The following is a 20249-nucleotide window of genomic DNA, read 5'->3' as shown; positions in this document are numbered from 1 at the left end:
TTAGGATGCTCAAATTCAGAAAAAAAATTATTATCAATATTTTACTATAAGAATAAATTGAGTTTGTCAAAATGGAGCTTAAAATTAAGTATTACTTTATTCATCATGCCTATTTGAATCTCTTGCTGCTGCTAAATCACTTCAGTCGTGTCCAACTCTGTGCAACCCTATGGACAGCAGCCCACCAGGCTCCCCTGTTCTCTAGGCAAGAATACTGGGGTGGGTTGCCATTTCCTTCTACTGAATCTCTTGTGATGAATGAAATTTATGTATATGGGCTTCACAGGTAATGCTAGTGATAATGAACCTCTCTGTGAATGCAGGTGACATGAGACACGAGTTCAATCCCTGGGTTGGGAAGATGCTCTGGCGTAGGAAATAGCAACACACTTCAGTATTCTTGCCTAGAGATTCCCATGGACAGAGGAGCCTAGCAGTCCACAGTCCAGGTCATTGCAAAGAGTCAGACATGACTGAGCAGCTGAGTAGACAACATAAGAGCAAATTTTCCTGTGTACCTCATACCACCCTCTTTGCAAAAAAAAAAAAAAAAAGAGAGAGAGAGAAGAAAAGAAAGCACTTGTTTCCTTGGTTAACACCATGCATCATTCATAGGAAAGTCATACCTAGTCAGTTTTGGGGGAATGGAAGCAGGTATCTCATACACATTGAAACACACTATTGTTTTTAATATTCTTCTGAATTTTCACATAATCCTGGAATAACTGATGTGATTGAATTATCACACACAAATTAGGGATGTTAAATATCATCTAGAAAAAAAATAATAGTTATAGTGATTCATGGGAGCAGGCTGCTCTAAGCCTGGCCAATGGTACATCTCACAATGCTATTTTCCTTAATGATACTCTTTGATCACATAATAATTTTGGTGGTTTATTCACTCAGTTGTGTCAGACTCTTTTGAGACCCCATTGACTAGCTCACCAGGCTTCTCTATCCATGGGCTTTCTTAGGCAAGAATACTGGAGTGGGTTGTCATTTCCTTCTCCAAGGGATCTTCCCAACCCAGGGATTGAACCTGGGTCTCCTGTATTGCAGATTCTTTACTGATTGAGCTACCAGGGAAACATAATAACTATCACTAACTAAAAACAACTATTAGAGAGGTTCTTTCACAACAACAGATTCACCTTCTGAATCAGTAGTACAAATTCCTTATCCACAATTGGAGTAAATCAACAGAGATCCCAGGGCTACACAGGGTACCTGACACTACAAAGTCACTTTGGAATCAAAAGTGTTATTTTGACACATAAGAGCCTTTAACTTGAAATTTCTTTGACTTTTCTCTCACCCTCATTAGATAGCTTAGGAAAGACACACAGCTGCACCACGCACCTGCCAACACCTCTCTCCCCACAGAGGTACACAAAGTTTCATAAGGAAAGAACTCTTCATAAGGAAAGAACTCTTAGCACATTCTTCCTGTTAGCCTCCTGTTTATCTTCTTTCCTTTTTCTTTTCCTTGATAACTTGCTTGATGGCTTAGTTAAAAGAAAACTGTTAAAGTCAAGGGATCACAAAATATAGCAAAAATAAGAGAGCATTCCATTTCTTAAGCCCCCACCCCGTTCTTGATGGGTTCATGTAAAAGTAATGTTTTGAAGTGGATTCTACTTCTTTTGTGCAAAGAAAAACTGATGAAGGCAAGGATTTGAGATATTTGAAGAATTTTTTTTTGTACTTAATGTTATTTTGAATAAAATTTCAAATGATTTCTGGAACATTTATGAAAAAAAAAAACAGCTATGGGTGTGAGTGAATGATAAAAACATCTGCCATGCTGATAAAAATCAACCTGCATTTGGTAGAGGCTCAATTCAGAGGCTCAGTTCAGCCCTCTCACAATAACTAATGGGTCCTCTGTGGCAAATTGAGAGGAAACCCGAGTTCCTCACCTCAACTCAAGATGAGGACTGACTACCATTTTGCACCTTAAGAGGAACCCCCAGAGCTCCATGGCAACTCGAGAGGAATGCCGAGTTGCCTGCTGCAACTGGAGAAGAACCCCGAGTTCCCCGCCTCCACTCTAGATGAGGCCCGATTCCCCTGTGGTGACATGAGTTGAATCCCGAGTTCCCCGTCGCAACTCGAGAGGAATCCTGAGCTCCCTGTCACAACTCAAGTTCAGTTCAGTCGCTCAGTCATGTCCGACTCTTTGCGACCCCATGAATAGCAGCACTCCAGGCCTCCCTGTCTATCACCAACTCCCGGAGTCCACTCAAACTCATGTCCATTGAGTCAGTGATGCCATCCAGCCATCTCATCCTCTGTCGTCCCCTTCTCCTCCTGCCTTCAATATTTCCCAGCATCAGGGTCTTTACCAATGAGTCAACTCTTCGCATGAGGTGTTCAAAGTACTGGAGTTTCAGCTTCAGCATCAGTCCTTCCAATGAACACCCAGGACTGATCTCCTCTAGGATGGACCAGTTGGATCTCCTTGCAGTCTAAGGGACTCTCAAGAGTCTTCTCCAACACCACAGTTCAAAAACATCAATTCTTCAGTGCTCAGCTTTCTTTATAGTCCAACTCTCACACCCATACATGACCACTGGAAAAACCATAGCCTTGACTAGACAGACCTTTGTTGGCAAAGTAACGTCTCTGCTTTTTAATATGCTATCTAGGTTGGTCATAACTTTCCTTCCAAGGAGTAAGCATCTTTTAATTCAAGAGGAACCCCTAATTTCCTACCGCATCTTGAGAGGAACCCTGACTTCCTTGCTGCAATTCAAGAGGAACCCCGAGTTTCCCCTCGCAGCTCGAGAGGAGGACCAACTCCCTGCTGCAACACAAGAAGAACCCCGATGTCCCCCTCGCAACTCAAGAGGAGTACTGACTCCCCTGTTGCAACTCGAGATAAGACAAATCTATCTGAACCAACTTGCCATCAGGTTTTGTTTATTTTTTGGCTTCAGATTTTGTTTATTTTTTAGGAAAGTGACCAATACTTGTATTTCCTTTTAAAATGTGAGAAATTTCTTGGTAGAGAACTAGAAGGTGAGTACAAAGCATTTTAAAAGGAAAATATCTACCTCATAGGAACTATTTACTTACCTTAAAAACTACTTCCTCCCTTGCTAGTTTCTCTGTACATCCTAGAAACTCAACACTTGAGTTTGTTTCAGATTGCAGTGTTACAGATAACCTTGTGAATTAAATTTGTCTTTATTTATCTTACAACCTAGCTCTGCAAACACTCTTCAGCCATAATAATTAAAGCTTATATACAAGAAACCAATTTCCATGCTCTTCCTTATTTTTATTAGCACCCAGGAAGGAAGCAATATGAGCTGTACAAAATGTACAACACTGCAATAACAGAGTTTGATTTGACAGAGATACTGCATTTGTGGCTAATTTCATAGTATCACTAACTGGTTCTCTCAAGCAGGAAAGTACATCTCTTCCACAAGTGAAATCATTCTTCATTAAGGAGAACATTTAAAATTATGCAAAAATATTCATAAAATCTACCTACTGGGTGACCAATTACTGCCAATATTGGGGTAACCATCTCATGGTTTTATAAAATTCATAATCCTCAGTTCTAAATGCTTAATATTGATCATTAGTTAATATTACCTCTCATATACTTAATATTGGAAACTTAATAAAAACTATTAGAATCAAATAATGAAATGCTACTTTGAAAAAAATCTTAAATGGTTTCTTGTTTTGTGCACAATTACAGAACACTATTCTTTTGAAACTGAAGTGTAATTTGAAACTAGAGATTCAAATGTTGTATAATTAAACATCTCTCTGTAGTGTTTAAAATAGATAGTAAGTATTTTTAAGAGAAAGAAGAACAAGAACTGGAGTACCTGTGCCTTAGGCTAAAGCATTGAAGAAGTAATTCAACAAACATACTTTTTTTTTACTTAGCTGTCAAATCCATCACTGTATTCTTACTTGGTTGGTCCACATTTGGTGTTAACTCTGTGACTGATGTTAAACTAACAACTTGTCTAAAAGAAGCTCACATCTGAGATGTTACATCATCAAATCAACAGGACCACCACATTTTGTGGGTCAAAGGCATAGGAACAAGGCACTGAGCATTGTACAGCAGTGCATCAATAGAAAAAGTTGTAAACTCATTAGAAGACTTGAGACTGCTTTAACCAATGAGGTAAAATTTCATAAATGACTTGTACCTAACTTACAGGAATAGTTAATGCTCAGATTCGCTTCATGATGCAAAATAGGCATTGTGGAAGAAAAATGGTTTTTAAAAATATTTCAGCGATTTTTTTTAGACTGAATTCAGTAAGTTAATCAATATACATTGTCTTGCATTCTTAAACTACTAAGAAGACATAATCACTTCACTATATCTTTCATTTACTTAAAGACCTGAAACAATTTAACACCTTCTTAATGCTGTTTCCCAGATAAGACAATTCTTAAAACCACTGCTACCAAAGTGTTACATTTAAAGAACTGAGTTATTAGTCCTTGGCTGAAACCCAAATGTTCAGTCTCTTGAAAAATCAATTTTGTGTTCACCTGGAAGGACTATCTGGAATTCTGATGGAAGTTTACCTTATTCAGGATGATTTCAGAACAAAGCTCTGCCATGATATTGTTCTAGTATTTTTAATATGTAAGTTTTCCTATCTTATTTGATTTTGGTTTTTCATCTGCATAGTCTAAAATGGCAGGATATATGTGTGTGTATATATATATATATATATATACACACACACACATATATGGCTCAGTAGACCTCTTCACTTCTATTCCTTTTGTCCCAATACTTTCTCTGATAGGGTAGAGATATAATACAACCCCAAAGAAAGAAGACCATGAAAATGTGCACCTTCACTGGAAGGTGATAGGAGAGCCCACGTCCAGTGTTTAATTCCAAACTGCAACATCCCATGATTTTCCAATATTCTGATTTCAAACATACATTTAACAATCATTTATAGAATCCCAGAAACAATATCTAGGGAGGGTAGCCAGTGAAGCAGACAGCTGTTCTTCCAACCTCCATGAAGCTGTACAAAGGCCTCCATAAAAGTGTACAAAAACTCTGAGTTAAAAAAAAAAAAGAAGAAGAAGAAAGGGTAAAAGACACATGGCTTCTGGCTTTTGGCTCCAAATCCAGATAAACTGTGAAGCCAGACAGGCAACCAACCGGTGCTCATTGTGTTAATTAGGTTGTTGATGCAGCCAGATTTGCTTTGCTTTCCTTAATAGCGAAATGCCTGTCAAAATCAGAAGAAGCAGAACTCAACCTCAAGTTCTCTTTTAGTTTGTTAAGTTCAAAGTCATGGAGAATCTTGACAGTCATTAACTTTTCTCGCTTGATTCTTGCCAGAACATCTTTTGGAACATCAGGGATCATCCAGGCCAAGAAAAATTTAATTAAAAACACAACATGCTAGAGGAAACATAAAAGAAAATCAGAGACACTGTTTAGCTATCAAATGTTCAGCAAAATGTTCTTACAAATCATTTCATTCATTCAATAAACTGTGCTTGACACAGTAGATAGAAGGAAAAGCAGGAAGATTTAGTCCTTGGTCTTGGAACTTTCCTATAAAACCAACATTAAGCAAATAAGTAAATATATACTAAAATATGTAATTACAGAGATTCCAGTTGAACTTGATTATTGAATATACTCTTCATCTATGCTTTCTCCTGAAAACCTAATCAAATATTTGTAAAGAAATTAATAAATTGCATTGTTCACAAAGAAACAAAAAAAGGGAGGAAACTGAAAACAGACTGGAGAGCGAAGAAAGCTGGCACTTAAATTTGTAATTGATGATACCGTGATGGTAGAAACCAAGACAAAAGCCAATTTCGTCTTGAATCATCAAAAAAGTTCAGAAAAGATGGTGCTAAGGACTGTGAAGTCATAGTGTGGGTGGAGTTAAAAATAAGAGGATTATTTAAAAATCTGTATAAGGGGCAGATGAATTTTCAGAACCTCTCTCTCATCCGCAATTCGGGTATTACTTCTCTCCAACCCCCGCCCAGCAGCAACTGAGTGCTTTATTTTCTGCAGAAATTAAAACAGAAAGCTGTGCACTCAGAGACAGCAGAGACGGCAGAAGATGAAGATGTGGCATCATACTGAAAATAGGACAACTCAGTGAAGTTCAGCATTCTGAATCACGAGATCTCTCCCTTCCCTTCTTGGCTCTCAACACAGCCACGAAATAGCTCAACAAGCAGGAGGTTGAATGATTTTTTTTTTTCCTCTAGAAAATATACCTAATCAGAGAAATTACAATTATAGATATAAAAATTTTGTAGGTCTCAAATGAAAAGGTGCCTTTTTCAGCCTACAGTGAAACCCACCAGATGATCTTCCTCCTGTATGCACACAAAGTTCATGATCAGGTATCACTGCTTCGCTCTTAAATACGAGCAGATTGCCAAGAACAACCAAATGCATAAGGAAGACTCTAATGTGGAAGAGTAAGATGGAAATGGACAAATAGGATCTATTGCCCATTTAGGATATCTAAGAGGATATAGAGAGAATTATGGGAATGAGAGAACAGTAGCATAATAAGACAAAGACACAAACTGGACTATTTATAAGAGAGAAAATAAGTGATAATTAGAATTTCAAAACAGTTGTTACCATCTGAATAAGAAAAGTCTCAGAAAGATAGGACAGAGAAAAGAAGGAAATTATCAAAGAAATAATACAAGCAAATTTTCTCAACTTAAAGGGTAATAACATTTGCAGATCCAAGGAGTTTAGTGAGTGTCCAAAACAATGAATATTGGACAATATCACATGACTATCTGATGAAGTTTCATGAAAGAAGGTCTAGTGAGAGAATCCTCAAAGTTTATTGACATATACACAGATTATAAACAAAGACTGGAAAATTAGAATGGTATTGTATCTTTATAGCAACACTGGAAGCTGACAGAAAATAGAGCAATGCCTTAAAATTTCAGGAATACCTAAATAAAGTTGATTCAAAATTTTTCAGGGAAAATGACTTCCACTCTTGAATACTATACCAATTAACCATCTATGAGAAAAAGAAGCAATTTTAATATTCAAGTTCTCAAAAATTGCCCATTTTCATCAGAAAATTAATAAAAGGTGTGCTTCATCTAAATAGTAATCTGAGAATGGGAAAAACATAGATTGCAGAAAATACCGTATTTAATATAAGAGAAGCTAAACTCCCAGAAGGATGGTGAATCAGAACCTGTAGTGAAAATCATAAATAAACAAAAACAAAAATTCAAAAGAATTCTTTTTGTAATTTACCAGGCTGAAAGGTGATCTAAAACACTGATGGAAAATGTGGGAAAGAAAGTGACAAATTCATAAAGAACTGAGGGGGGAAGAGATTTAAATTATATACATAACCTTGATAAAAACAAAATTAAACAAAAACTGATTGGAACTTGCGTTTTCTTGCCTTAGACTTATCTGGCCTATTATTGGCCTTTACTAATGCTCAAAATCCTTCAAGCTAGGCTTCCGCAGTATGTGAACTGAGAACACCTGCAGCCAGACATCCTGTAGCGTGAAATCAAGCGGGACTTAGGAAGCATCACTATGAACAAACTAGCGGAAGTGATGGAATTCTAGCTGAGCTATTTCAAACCCTAAAAGGTGATGCTGTTAAAGTGCTACGCTCAATATGCCAGCAAATTTGGAAAACTCAGCAGTGGCCACAAGACTGGAAAAGGTCAGTTTTCACTCCAATTCCAAAGAAGGGCAACACCAAAGACTGTTCAAACTACCACACAACTGCACTCATTTTACACGTTAGTAAGGTAATACACAAAATCCTTTAAGCTAGGCTTCAACAGGATGTTAACCAAGAACTTCCAGATGTTTAAGTTGGATTTAGAAGAGGTAGAGGAACCAAGAGCAAATTGCCAACATCCATATGCAAGAGAATTCCAGAAAAACATCTACTTCTGTTTCATTGACTATGTTAAAGCCTTTGACTGTGCAGATCACAACAGACTGTGAACAATTTTTAAAGAGATGGGAATAGCAGACCACCTTACCTGCCTCCTGAGAAACCTGTATGCAGGTCAAATAGCAACCATTAGAACCAGACATGGGACAATGCACTGGTTCAAAATTGGAAAAGGGAAACATCAAGGCTGTATATATATTGTCACCCTGCTTATTTAATTTCTATGCAGAGTATATCATGGAAAATGCTAGACTGGATGACTCACAAGCTGGAATCAAGAGCCAGGAGATAACCTTAGATATGCAGATGACACCACCCTAATGAAGGAAAGCAAAGAGGAACTAAAGAACCTCTTGATTAAGGTGCAAGAGGAGAGTGAAAAAGCTGGCTTAAAACTTAACTTTCAAAAAACACTAAGATAATGGCATCCAGTCCTATTACTTCATGGCAAAGAGATGGGGGGGAGGACAGTGGAAACAGTGACAGACTGGGCTTCAAAATCACTGTGGACGGTGATTCCAGCCAGGAAATTAAAAGACACTTGCTCCTTGGAAGAAAAGCTGTGACAAACCTAGACAGCATATTAAAAAGCAGAGACATCACTTTGCCAACAAAGGTCCCATTAGTCAAAGCGATGATACTTGCAGTAGTCATGCACTGATATGAGAGTTGGACCATTAAGAAGGCTGAGCATCGTAGAATGATGCCTTCGAATTGTGGTGTTGGGAGAAGACTCTTGAGAGTGCAAGGAGGTCAAACCAGTCAATCCTAAAGGAAATCAATCCTGAATATTAATTGGAAGGACTGATACCGAAACTGAAGCTCCAATACTTTGGCCACCTGATGCGAAGAGCTGACTCATTTGAAAAGACCCTGATGCTGGGAAAGATTGAGGGTAGGAGGAGAAGGTGACAACAGAGGATGAAATGGTTGCCTGGCATCACCAACTTGATGGACATGTGTTTGAGCAAACTCCAGAAGATAGTGAAAGACAGCGAAGCCTGTTGTGCTGCCATCCATGGGGATGGCAAAGAGTCGCAAAGAGTCCGACACAATTTAGCAACTGAACACCACCACCAACAATCAAGTGAATAAGTGCCTTATATTTCTTAGTTGTTTAGTCGCTTAGTCGTGTCCACCTCTTCTGTGACTCATGGGCTGAAGCCTGCCAGACTCCTTACTCCATGGGTTGCCCCTACTTCTACTCGGGTTGTTACTTACTTCCTCCAAGGATCTTCACAACCCATGGATTGAACCTGTATCTCCTGCATTTGCAAGCAGGTTCTTTACCACTGAGCCACCATGGAAGCCCTACATTTATTTATCTCTTCCTTATAGGCATTAATGTCTCATGATTTGTGGCCCTTGGGTTTAAACCTTGGTCAAACACCCTCTCTGTATTGATTCTCTTGTCTTATATCCATAATTATACTAGCTATTCTACAAGGAAGGAAATGTAATATAGTGGGAAGAGTGGAGGTTTGGCAGTGAGACATCTGGCATTGAAACTCAGCTTTAATATTAGCTGATTATCTTTAAACAAACTACTTAATTTTGCTGACTGTCAGATTTATTTGTCAAGGGTGAATAATAAGGCTGAACATAGAAAGCTATTATTATAGCTTCTGGAACTGGTACATAATAGTCAGTAAAATTGGTGGGTCCTCTGACCTCAAGGGAAGAGGTCTTAATTTTTCTTTTCTGTGACCTTGGTATCTTAAACAATAGCAAGGAATAACAGGCAATCTGCTGTACTTAAACTATTCCTAACTTACTTTTTATGACAACAAATACTTCCTTCAAAATACTCTACTGAGATAATGCTAATTTTCTGCTCAACAGATACTCTTAGAAATATATGCCTGAAGGGTGAAAAGAGACTTAGTGGCATGAAAGTTAAGAAAAGCTTACCTCCATGATTATGATGAAGGTCATCTTGGCAGCAAGGACGTGCCAGAACTGAATATTATGAACATATTTGTCCTCACTGTCAGGAGGATTTCTATAATCTCTGTATCTGAAAAAATGGAAGTCAATGCAAAAAATAAGCTACAACTTCAAACAAAGAGACCTAGCATAAATTCATATTGTTTCTTTTAAGAGACCCTTTTCAGTTCAGTTCAGTGACTCAGTCGTGTCCAACTCTTCGCGACCCCATGAATCGCAGCATGCCAGGCCTCCCTGTCTATCACCAACTCCCGAAGTTTACTCAAACTCATGTCCATCGAGTCAGTGATGCCATCCCGCCATCTCATCCTCTGTAGTCTCCTTCTCCTCCTGCCTTCAATATTTCCCAGCATCAGGGTCTTTTCCAATGAGTCAATTCTTCACATGAGGTGGCCAAAGTATTGGAGTTTTAGCTTCAACATCAGTCCTTCCAATGAACACCTAGGACTGATCTCCTTTAGGATGGACTGGTTGGATCTCCTTGCAGACCAAGGGACTCTCAAGAGTCTTCTCCAACACCACAGTTCAAAAGCATCAATTTTTCGGCACTCAGCTTTCTTCACAGTCCAACTCACATCCATACATGACCACTAGAAAAACCATAGCCTTGACTAGATGGACCTTTGTTGGCAAAGTAATGTCTCTGCTTTTTAATATGCTATCTAGCTGGGTCATAACTTTCCTTCCAAGGAGTAAGTGTCCCTTTTAGTTGACCCTTTTAGTTGACCACAAAAGTCAAGTCAAAGGAAAATAACTGCTATTACCAAACATTTATCTTTCCTATACAGATAACAATCAAAGCCGTATGTTACTAAGGTATAGTATAGATGTAGCAGGAGACACAAGTGAAACTTCTCTCTTGCCATGAACACAAGTTTCTCAGAAGTTAGCTAAATATGCTCTTTTCATTCCATTCCCTTTCTTCTTATTCCTTAACAACTTAATTCTACCATCACTCCACTGACACCAACCGTCTCTGGTCATTAAATTGAAGGAACATTTTAATTCACATCTTATTTTATGTCTGTGAAGAACAGAACTTGACACTGTCGACCATTCTCATTTGCTTGAAACTCTGTTTTCTTTTGGTTTACATGATGCGGCATTGTTTTTGTGTTACTTATTATCCTTCGGGGGTTTCCCTGGTATTCAATTTGTGAGTTCATTTTTTTTCTATAATGTGTCTCGATATTGATGTTCTTCAAAGATTCTGTCCAGCTAGGAAGTGATGGCATCAAGAAATCTGACACTTGTTATGATTCTTCTCTATATAAATATGGAATAGGACTTCTCTGGTGGTCCAGTGGTTGGGAGTCTGCCTCATCAATGGGGACACAGATTCTATGCCTGGTGTGGGAGGATACCATGTGCCCCATGGAGGCTAAGCCTGTGTGCCAAAACTACTGAGCTAGCGCGCCTAGAGCCCATGCTCTGCAACAAGAGAAGCCACTGCAATGAGAAGCCCACCACAGCTAGAGACTAAGTCCCACTTGTAATTGGAGAAAGCCCGCGGGCAGCCAAAAACAAATAAAAAATATGGAATATAAAAACATTTTTGTCTACCTGTGTTGCAGGTAGACAAAAACAGATATTGCTGTTTTTATTGGAATCCCAGATGAAGCAGTTGGTTTAAGGTTTAAGTTTAAAAGCTTTGATGTACCACATATATGTGTGTGTGTATATATATATACACACATATATACACACATATATATATACACACACACACACACACATATGTGTGTGTGTATATGTATAAATGATCTTTAAATCCTAAAGTAAAAAGATCCTCACAGTTCATGAGACACAGAGTGTGAAAAGAACAGGTTTACAAATCCAATTTCACACTCCCTACATTGAAGAAACCTTTCAGATGGGATGGCTACTGGACCAACTATATTGTTCTTTCTCTCTTCCTCTCTGTTTGAGGACACATAGTTAAATTCAAGTAGACTGAATGCACATATAATATGACCATGCTGTGTGATCTATAGACATTAAAGCTTGAATCAAGGGGACATTTGCTGGAGAAAATTTTTCCAATAAATTTAGAAAATAAGAAACAATTAAAAATCGACATTATCTTTACCCATAGTATTCTATTACTTTTGAGTATTCTACTTTTTTCAAATCAGAACCATACAATGTATGGATTTTAGAACTGATGTACTTTATCTAAGATTTTTATGGCCCCAAGTAAATTTTTGTTAAGACATGAAGAAAACAGAGAACTTAACAAATACATTTAAAAAGCAAAATGAAAACAAGAGAAAACCTGCAAGTGTTGTAGTCTCGTTTTTCCGAAGGTACAGTGTTGTTTGGAAAATCGGCTATGAGGAATACTGACAGGCTGTTATTGACATATCCTCTCATAGGCCAAGTTTCGTTTACTGAGTAGGCATAGTAGTAAACTAAACGGGGAATCATGTCCGATGTAAATGCAACAATAATAGCCTAAAGGACAAAGCAAGAGGAAAATCATGAGCTAATAATGCAGTTTTATCAAAGTCTGATTTGCATATCATTCAGATCTTTGTGCCTTAAGGATGCAAAATTACTACTATGCTATTACCAATCATGTTAACATATGAGTCTTTGACCTAAAACATGAAATAGTTCACTTATTGTGTATGATCAGTATTACAAGATTTCATAGCTAGAAAGAGTTACATTGAAATTTTAACCTCACTATTTGTTTCCAAAAACACCATACCTGTATCTGTCTGTTTCCATCTTGCCTAGCTATTTCTCACATTTCTTACTCTCTTTAACCAAATTTTACTTGCCTGGATCAATTTCATAAGATAGGACAGACTCTGTGTACGTGTGGCAGGGGGTGTATAGGGAATGAGGAATGGAGAAACAGAAGACCATGTACTGGTAAATTTCCCATTGTTCAGTGCAATTAATTTCAGTATTTGATTCGGTAGGAATGGTATTTTTCCCATCATTTACTAAGCTCTGGAATAGTGTAAATGTCATGTTCCCTTTAGGTAAGATGAGTCAATTTAAAATCATTTTGCTCTGCCATCTACATTTTTAGTGATAGATTTTTAATACTTTAATCTTTTATTAATTTTAAATATTTTATTAATATTTAATATTTTTATTAATATTTTATTTATATTGCTTCTATAGCTACTGGTACATTTCATGTTTTATATCACTTACTGAGCACATTTTGGCAGTTTTATTTTCTAAAAAAGTGACAATTTCAAACAGATTTTAAAATGTATTAGAATAAATATATATATATAGCATTTTTATAATTTTCTCACCTGTACATTGTAATTTTTTTTTGAGATTGTCAGAATTTTGTTTATCTTTTCAATGAACCAACTCTTGATTTATTTAGCAATTATATTACCTTTTATTTGTCTTCTAATGTGATTATTTCTGCATATACCTTTATTCTTTCTTTCTTACCACTTTCTATTGATGAGTTTTACATTTTTTCTTAGTTTCATATAACAGGCTCAGTTCATATTTTCCTTCTTTTCAATAATACAAGCATTTACTGGTACACACTTTTTATAAATATGGTTTTAGCAGATTCATATGAGTTTTCATTTTAATTAAGTTCTCCTTGTAATTTCAATTTTATTTCTTCTTTGTGCAATAAGCTTTCTTGGAAGCATGAATATTAAGTGGCTAAATTTTCTTTTTTGGCTATCTTATTATCAAATTAATTTTTCATACTATTATTGTATGTGAATATGCATTGTAAAATTTCAGCTTTTGGGAATTCAGTTTTATGACCATTTTTAATAAGTGCTCCATAAAAATAACAGGTAAATGTTGTATATTCTATTTGTACTATATAACTTTATGTATAATCAAGCTTTAATTATATTACTTATATTCTTTATACTGTTACTTATTTTCTGTCTACTTTCTCAGGTGGTATAGGTATCATGGTATTTTAATAAGCATGTTTTACAATTTTCCTTGTATTTCTAAGGGTTTGCATGTCACAGATTTGTCTGTGTTGTTTAGCACATAAAAGATTAGGGATGTTTTGTCTTTATGAAGGTCACCATGATGAAATCAATGTAAATATTGAGTTAAACATTATTCATGATCTCCCTATCCCCAAGAAAAAAATCATCAAGTACAGTTTCCACTGAAATAGGTCTACTTACATTAGTTGCAACAGAAAGGACAGCCATTCCGTAAAGAATGTCTTGCCAAACACCTATGCTATGAGCCTTCGCAGCTACAGGTCTCCTGTACTGAGTTGTAAGCTTCCAGGCATCCACTCGAATCTCTATTATGTTATTCAGGAGCGCGAGAAGAGGGGCCAAAGGAAAAGAGGCCACAAATAATGTAACAAATCCAAACTGGATAACTGCGGGGACAAAAGACAAATTCACAAACTCATCATTGTGGAGGGGAAAAGGGTATAGTCAGCCTAACTCCTGCCACTTCCTTCATTTTGAAGGGATCTACACCAGCAACACCCTCCAGGCCTCCTTCCAGCTGCCTTCTTCCCCTTTCCTAGAGGAAGCACAGTGACTTATTGCTTACTAGAACAGGAAGGAGAAATTAGTCATGCACAGCTCAGTTCTATCCCTGCTGTTTCTTTTAAGATCTGCTTGTCTGAAAAAAGCATCTATCCTTATTAGATAAGATAGTCTTCTTATTCGTAAAACACAGTCTTTTATTATTATGACCTATGTTTAGGTCTGCTAGTCTAGTATTTATATTGGTATTGGCACATCTGTGGGGTAATCAAGCTATTTTGCTGACCTATGTACTTTTTAAGATCAGAAATAATTACTGACTCATTTGTATGTTCTGAGTATATAAAAGTACTCAACTATAAGCCTTATGAATGAATGCATTATTTAAGATTTGAAGATGCTAACAGAGGAGAAGGTAGTATAAACAAGATATTTGAGAATAAATCAGAAAATGAACCATATAAACATCAGAAATATATATAAGTTGCATGTGAGCAAAGGAAATACAGATATCCTAGAATGAGGTATTTTTTAAGGTACCGGTCCTCTGTACTAACTTGACATCTTTCTGAGTATGTTTTACTGTCTTTCCTCACTAAGGCTTCACACCGATATAAGCTGGCTTATTTCTCCATGTTTCTCCTTTTGTTTCCATCAGTGCTTGGGGTAAAAGAACCCACGTAGCTGGCAGACTGTACTTCCCACAGGAGAGAACCAAAAAACAATGAGACAAAGATGACTTTCCACCATAGGAAAAAAGAAAAAGGAATCTTCCACTAGTCCTCTATTTTTAGATAGATCTTGAGTGTTTCTGGATTTCAAGATTTCTCATAATACTTTCTCATTAGCACCAGTCTTTTCATCTACTAATCCAAGAGAATAAACTGCCTCCTTCCTAACTTCTCTACTGAACCAAGAAACAGAAAATTAAGGTGAAGTGTTATGCACAAACAGCTTGAATTTCTAGGTTCAAATCTCAGATCTTTACCTATAATCTCTGTGGCCCATGGCAAATAACTTTTCCAAGCTTCAGTATTCTTTCAAATAAAATGCAGTGAATAATGACTGTTCAGTAAATGTTTTAAGATTAGAGATACAGTATGTAAAACAACAAGAATAAATTAACTCTTAGTTGGGTCTCAATAATTAATCTTGTTATGAAACACTGATTTCATCTTTTACTTTCAATTATAACCTCTGACACATTTATGTAAAAATTCACTTGAAACATACACAATTATTTAAAAATTACAGCCTTATGAGTCCACAAATCAAGGACTGCCTAGTTTTATAACTGTAGACATCTTCCTATTTGCCCAAATATACCTATTTTAATTCAGGTATCATATGTACGTATTTCAGTGGAGAAACAGTAACAAATTCAGGTCATCTCCTTTATTCTACCATGACTTTTATGGGCCACGAAAATAAGCTGGGAAAACTGCCCTCTTTAATTTCACCAAAACAGCAGAGAGGTCATTTGAGAGGAAACACTCTAAGTAGATTCCACAATCAGTCCTGGGGTTCTCTCTCTTAAAATTTCATCCCAACCTCTCTTCAATCCTAGAATATTTTATGCGTTTTTTATGTCCAGTTTGGTTTTCCCTTGCATATCTACTTTTAGCTTCATTCTTTTCAGCCTGAAAAAAGGATATACACTAACTGTATGTCAGACTCTAGTAATGTTTTTCATTGTATTCCTTCTATGAGCAATCACCAAAGCATAAAAAAAAAGCAGAATATATCATATTAACATTAAATTGATAGGAAAAATATCTGAGATTGCTGTTTTGAAACTAAATTTCATCCTGCATTATATTTGGGGAAAATAGAAATACTGAGTCAATTTTTTTCCATATTTAGCCACCAATCTTTTCATCCACTATCCAATGATTTATTGAACACCTACTATGTGCAAGGTAGGAAAAATATTAAGAGGTGAAAAACACTTATTTTACTCAGCTTCTTTCACGTTTCAAGGCAGAGGTTGAAAATTACCTGTTTCCAAATACTCATAGAATAACCCAAGAGAACCAAAAGTTTCAAGGTCATGATCCTGCTCCCATCGACTGTATAGCTTTTCAGAGTTGGTTCGGGCTTTTCGGCGTCTCCACCAATTCAGAACCAAGCTGTTGGAAGTGATAAAAGTAAACATGAAATAGGATTTAAGAGAAAGGGGTCAGAGAATCAGAGTATTAGATCTAAAAAATGGAGGTGAGGGAGGGCAAGTAAGTTTAGATCACAAAACAAGTAGAGAGAGACGTGATTGCAACTAAAGTCCAAGTCAAAATCTAGTGTTCTGTTCACATCTATTTGCAGAGGACAGAAAGATCTTTATCTGGATGATTAAAAAAGGAAGACAACCCTGCCTCTGCAGGGTAATGTATTTACTCAGAGACAGTTCTTTAAAGGGCACATGAGGAGAGGCCACCACAGGACTGTTTTTACATATTTAGTTCACTAACCTCAATGATGCTGTGATACTAAGGCACTTGGGGGAATGAGAAATGGGTTACAAGAGAAAATGTATGACAAGGGAATACAGAAGTTTATCTAACACATGACAATAAATATAATAATCCTACATAAGATATTACCTAATTCAATTCTATATATAAATATATACATAATATATACATAATTTAATATATCATGATATATTGGATTACTTAAGAAAAGACTTTTTCAAAATTAAAAACTCAATCCATGTAAGAGATCATATTAACACATTTAAGGAGAAAATTATAAAATCATGGTGACTAATGCAGAAAAATGCATATGATGTATTTCAACAACCTATTAAAACCTATTTATGATAGAAAAGAAGGAAAAGAAGAAAATTGCCTCAGTTTGACCAAAAGCATCTACCAAAATCCTGGGCTAAACATAATTCTTAATAGGGAAAAATTAGCAGAATTCCCTTTAGAATTAAGGTAAAAATAAGAGTGTATATGATCACATTCAAGACTTTAATGGAGATCTTAGCCAAACAATAAAATGAAAAAGAAAAAGTCAAAAGAACTGGAAATGAAAGAGAAATCTATGATGACAAACAGTAATGTGAATGGACTGCTTGCCTAGAAAACTCAAATGAATATAGACAAAAATTATTACAAATAATAAGAGTTTATCAATATATTGCATTCCTATACATTCACAAAACATAGTAGAAAATATAATTTTTAAAATGTACCATTTACAATAGCAATTAAAATGCAGAAAATGCATTTGATGTATTTCAACAACCTATTAAAACCTATTTAATTAAAACCTATAGCAATTAAAAGTATCTAGAAATGGATTTGATCAGAGATTTATAAGACCTATATGCTGAACTTCAAATATTTAAAGTCATTAATGTCCAAAATATACGTTTGTGAATAAAAAGACCTGGCATAATATAATGTTAGGTGTTTTTACTGAAACAATTGAAACATAATTCCAATCAAAACCCAAAATACTTTTCCATGTGAATTCTGCCAAGATGTTTCTAAAATTTACGCAGAAAGATGAAAGACAAAGGATAGTGAAGATGTTTCCATAGATAAAAAATAAGTAACTGACCCCACCATATATGAAGAGTTCATGATAAAGTTGTCTTAACGGAGGGAGTGCAGTACTGGTGTGCCTGGCGCTAAGTCACTCAGTGGTGTCTGACTCTCTGTGACCCCACGGACTATAGCCCGCCAGGTCCTCTGTCTATGGGGTTCTCCAGGCAAGAATCCGGGAGTGGGTTGCCAAGCCCTCCTCTGGTGGATTTTCCCAACCGGGGGATTGAACCCGTGTCTCCTGCGGCTCCTGCACTGCAGGGGGATTCGTCACCATTGAGCCCCGAGGGAGGCCCTGTGGTACTGGTGTAGGGACAGACGAATTCTGGAACAGAATGGAGGCCGATTATAACCTTGCATTTGCTGTTTGGCATAAACAATGTTGCAGATGATAGACAGTGGGGAAAAGGGACTTTTAATAAATGGCAACATGAAGTTATGTGTGTAAGAAATGAAATTGGACCTTTTATAGCAAACATGAAAATCCCTTCCATAGTATATTAAGAATTTAAAAGAGAAAGGCAATAGTAATGCTACAATATTAAAAATATTTAAATATAAGTACATGAGAATTGGTTTTTGATCTTGAGGTATGAAAGGATGTATTGAACAAGACTTTAAAAATGCTAAACCATTAAAGAAAGAGTTGATAAAAACTCCACTATATTAAAAGTATGGACTTTTGTCCATCTACAGAAGTGGTTCCAGACTGGAAGCGATTTAGCCCACATGGGACATTATTTGAAGTATCTGGTTGTCACAACTGGGGAGAAGGTGGGCTACTGGAATATAGTAGGTAGAGTTCAAGGATGCTGCTAAACATCTTACAATGCAAAAGGAGCTTCCAATACCAAACAATTATCTGGTCCAAAATGTCTGTAGTACTGAACATGAGAAACTGATTAAAGATACTATTAGGAAAACTTGTGCTGGGATAAGGTACTTGCAGCACATATAACCAAAAAGCAAGCAAACAAAAACACAGTAACCAAAGTTATAGAGTAGTCCTACAAATCAGTTAAAAAAATATAAACAGACAAGGAGAAAAATGATTAAAGAACATGAACAGCATCTCATTTGTATGGTCAAAAGACTTATTCATGTTATTAATTGAGAAAACGCAAAATAAGAGCAAAATGAGATACTATTTATACTCTCCAAACTGGAAAAAATTAACTAATAAGCAATATAAAAGCATCGTGTCAAATGTGTTAATTAGAAGGAACACTTATATGCTGCTTATATCAAAACTGAAATACAAAGAAAAAAAGGAATGATAAAAAGGGAAGAGAACCCCTGAGATTTTTGAGACAATACCAACAAGATGGGTATGCATGTAACTGGAGTCACAAAGGAAAGGAGACCATCCAATTCAAGAAAGAATTTTTTCAGGAATCACAGAAGCACATCTATGTGCTCCATTCTAATTACAAACCTCTTAATTTCCTATTTAGTAACCATAATCTTGAATTCTGTAATAACTTCCCTGCTTTTTCCAAAAAAGAAAAATGGTTATATCATCTATGATTCTTTTGAGTTAATTTTTGAGTGAAGAGTCAGAGTACATGGAGTTTTGTTATTTTGTATATGGATGCCCAGTTGTTCTAGCACTAGCTATTGAAAAAAATCAGTTTTTAATGAATTGTTTCTGCACCTTTGTCAAAAGTAAAATAGCTAAAAATAAATGAAAAAAAAAAGTAAAATAGCTATATTTGTGTGGATTTATTTCTTCAGTCTCTGTTCCATTTGGTTTATATGTCTATCCTTTCACCAGTCCTGAGTTGATTAATATGGTTTTATAGTTAAGTCTTAAAACCATGGACAGTGAAGCCTGGAGTGATACAGTCCATGGGGTTGCAAAGAGTTGTACATGACTGAGAGATATTGAATAATGTTAATTTCCCCAACTTTATTCTTCTTTATCAAATTTGCTTTGACCATTCTAGTTCATTTGTCTTCAATATAAATTTGAGCATATGCTTCACTATATCTACTAAAATCCTGCAGATATTTTGATTGGAGCAACAGATCTATTTATTAATTTGGGGGATAACTGGCATCTTTACTAAGCTGAATCTTTCAATCCATCAACACAATATTCCTCTCCACTCACATAGATGTAATTTTTTTCAACAGGATTTGTGGTTTTCAGCATACAAATTTTCCACATTTTGAAGATTTGTATCAAAGTGCATTTCTCTGAACTATCAGTTGCTGTACTGACAATGTTTCTTCCATTCCATACTTCCATTTCTTCTTTCAGTAGTTCTTCCAATGAGGGTCTATGAACATAAACTCTTATTTTTCTTTCATGTCTAAAAATGCCTTTATTTCACCTGTAC

At 36.1% G+C, this 20249-nt stretch overlaps 1 protein-coding gene across 1 annotated transcript in view; it reads right to left on the bottom strand.

Moving 5' to 3' along the window:
• Positions 1-2982: 2982 nt before the first annotated feature.
• The window catches only part of ANO5 (anoctamin 5), a 99884-nt gene continuing 82617 nt past the window's right edge, over positions 2983-20249 (bottom strand). The window contains exons 17-21 of the mRNA XM_061168003.1: positions 16358-16488; positions 14039-14244; positions 12172-12350; positions 9861-9966; positions 2983-5416 (exon numbers count right to left, since the gene is read on the bottom strand). Of these exons, the coding sequence (XP_061023986.1) occupies positions 5189-5416; positions 9861-9966; positions 12172-12350; positions 14039-14244; positions 16358-16488 (850 nt within the window). The 3' untranslated portion in view covers positions 2983-5188. The remainder of the gene's footprint in view (positions 5417-9860; positions 9967-12171; positions 12351-14038; positions 14245-16357; positions 16489-20249) is intronic.

Source organism: Dama dama, chromosome 2 (assembly GCF_033118175.1).
Source record: "Dama dama isolate Ldn47 chromosome 2, ASM3311817v1, whole genome shotgun sequence".
NCBI classification, from domain to species: Eukaryota; Metazoa; Chordata; class Mammalia; order Artiodactyla; family Cervidae; genus Dama; species Dama dama.
The sequence above is the reverse complement of the archived record's forward strand: the minus strand, read 5'-3'. Positions and strand labels throughout refer to the sequence as shown.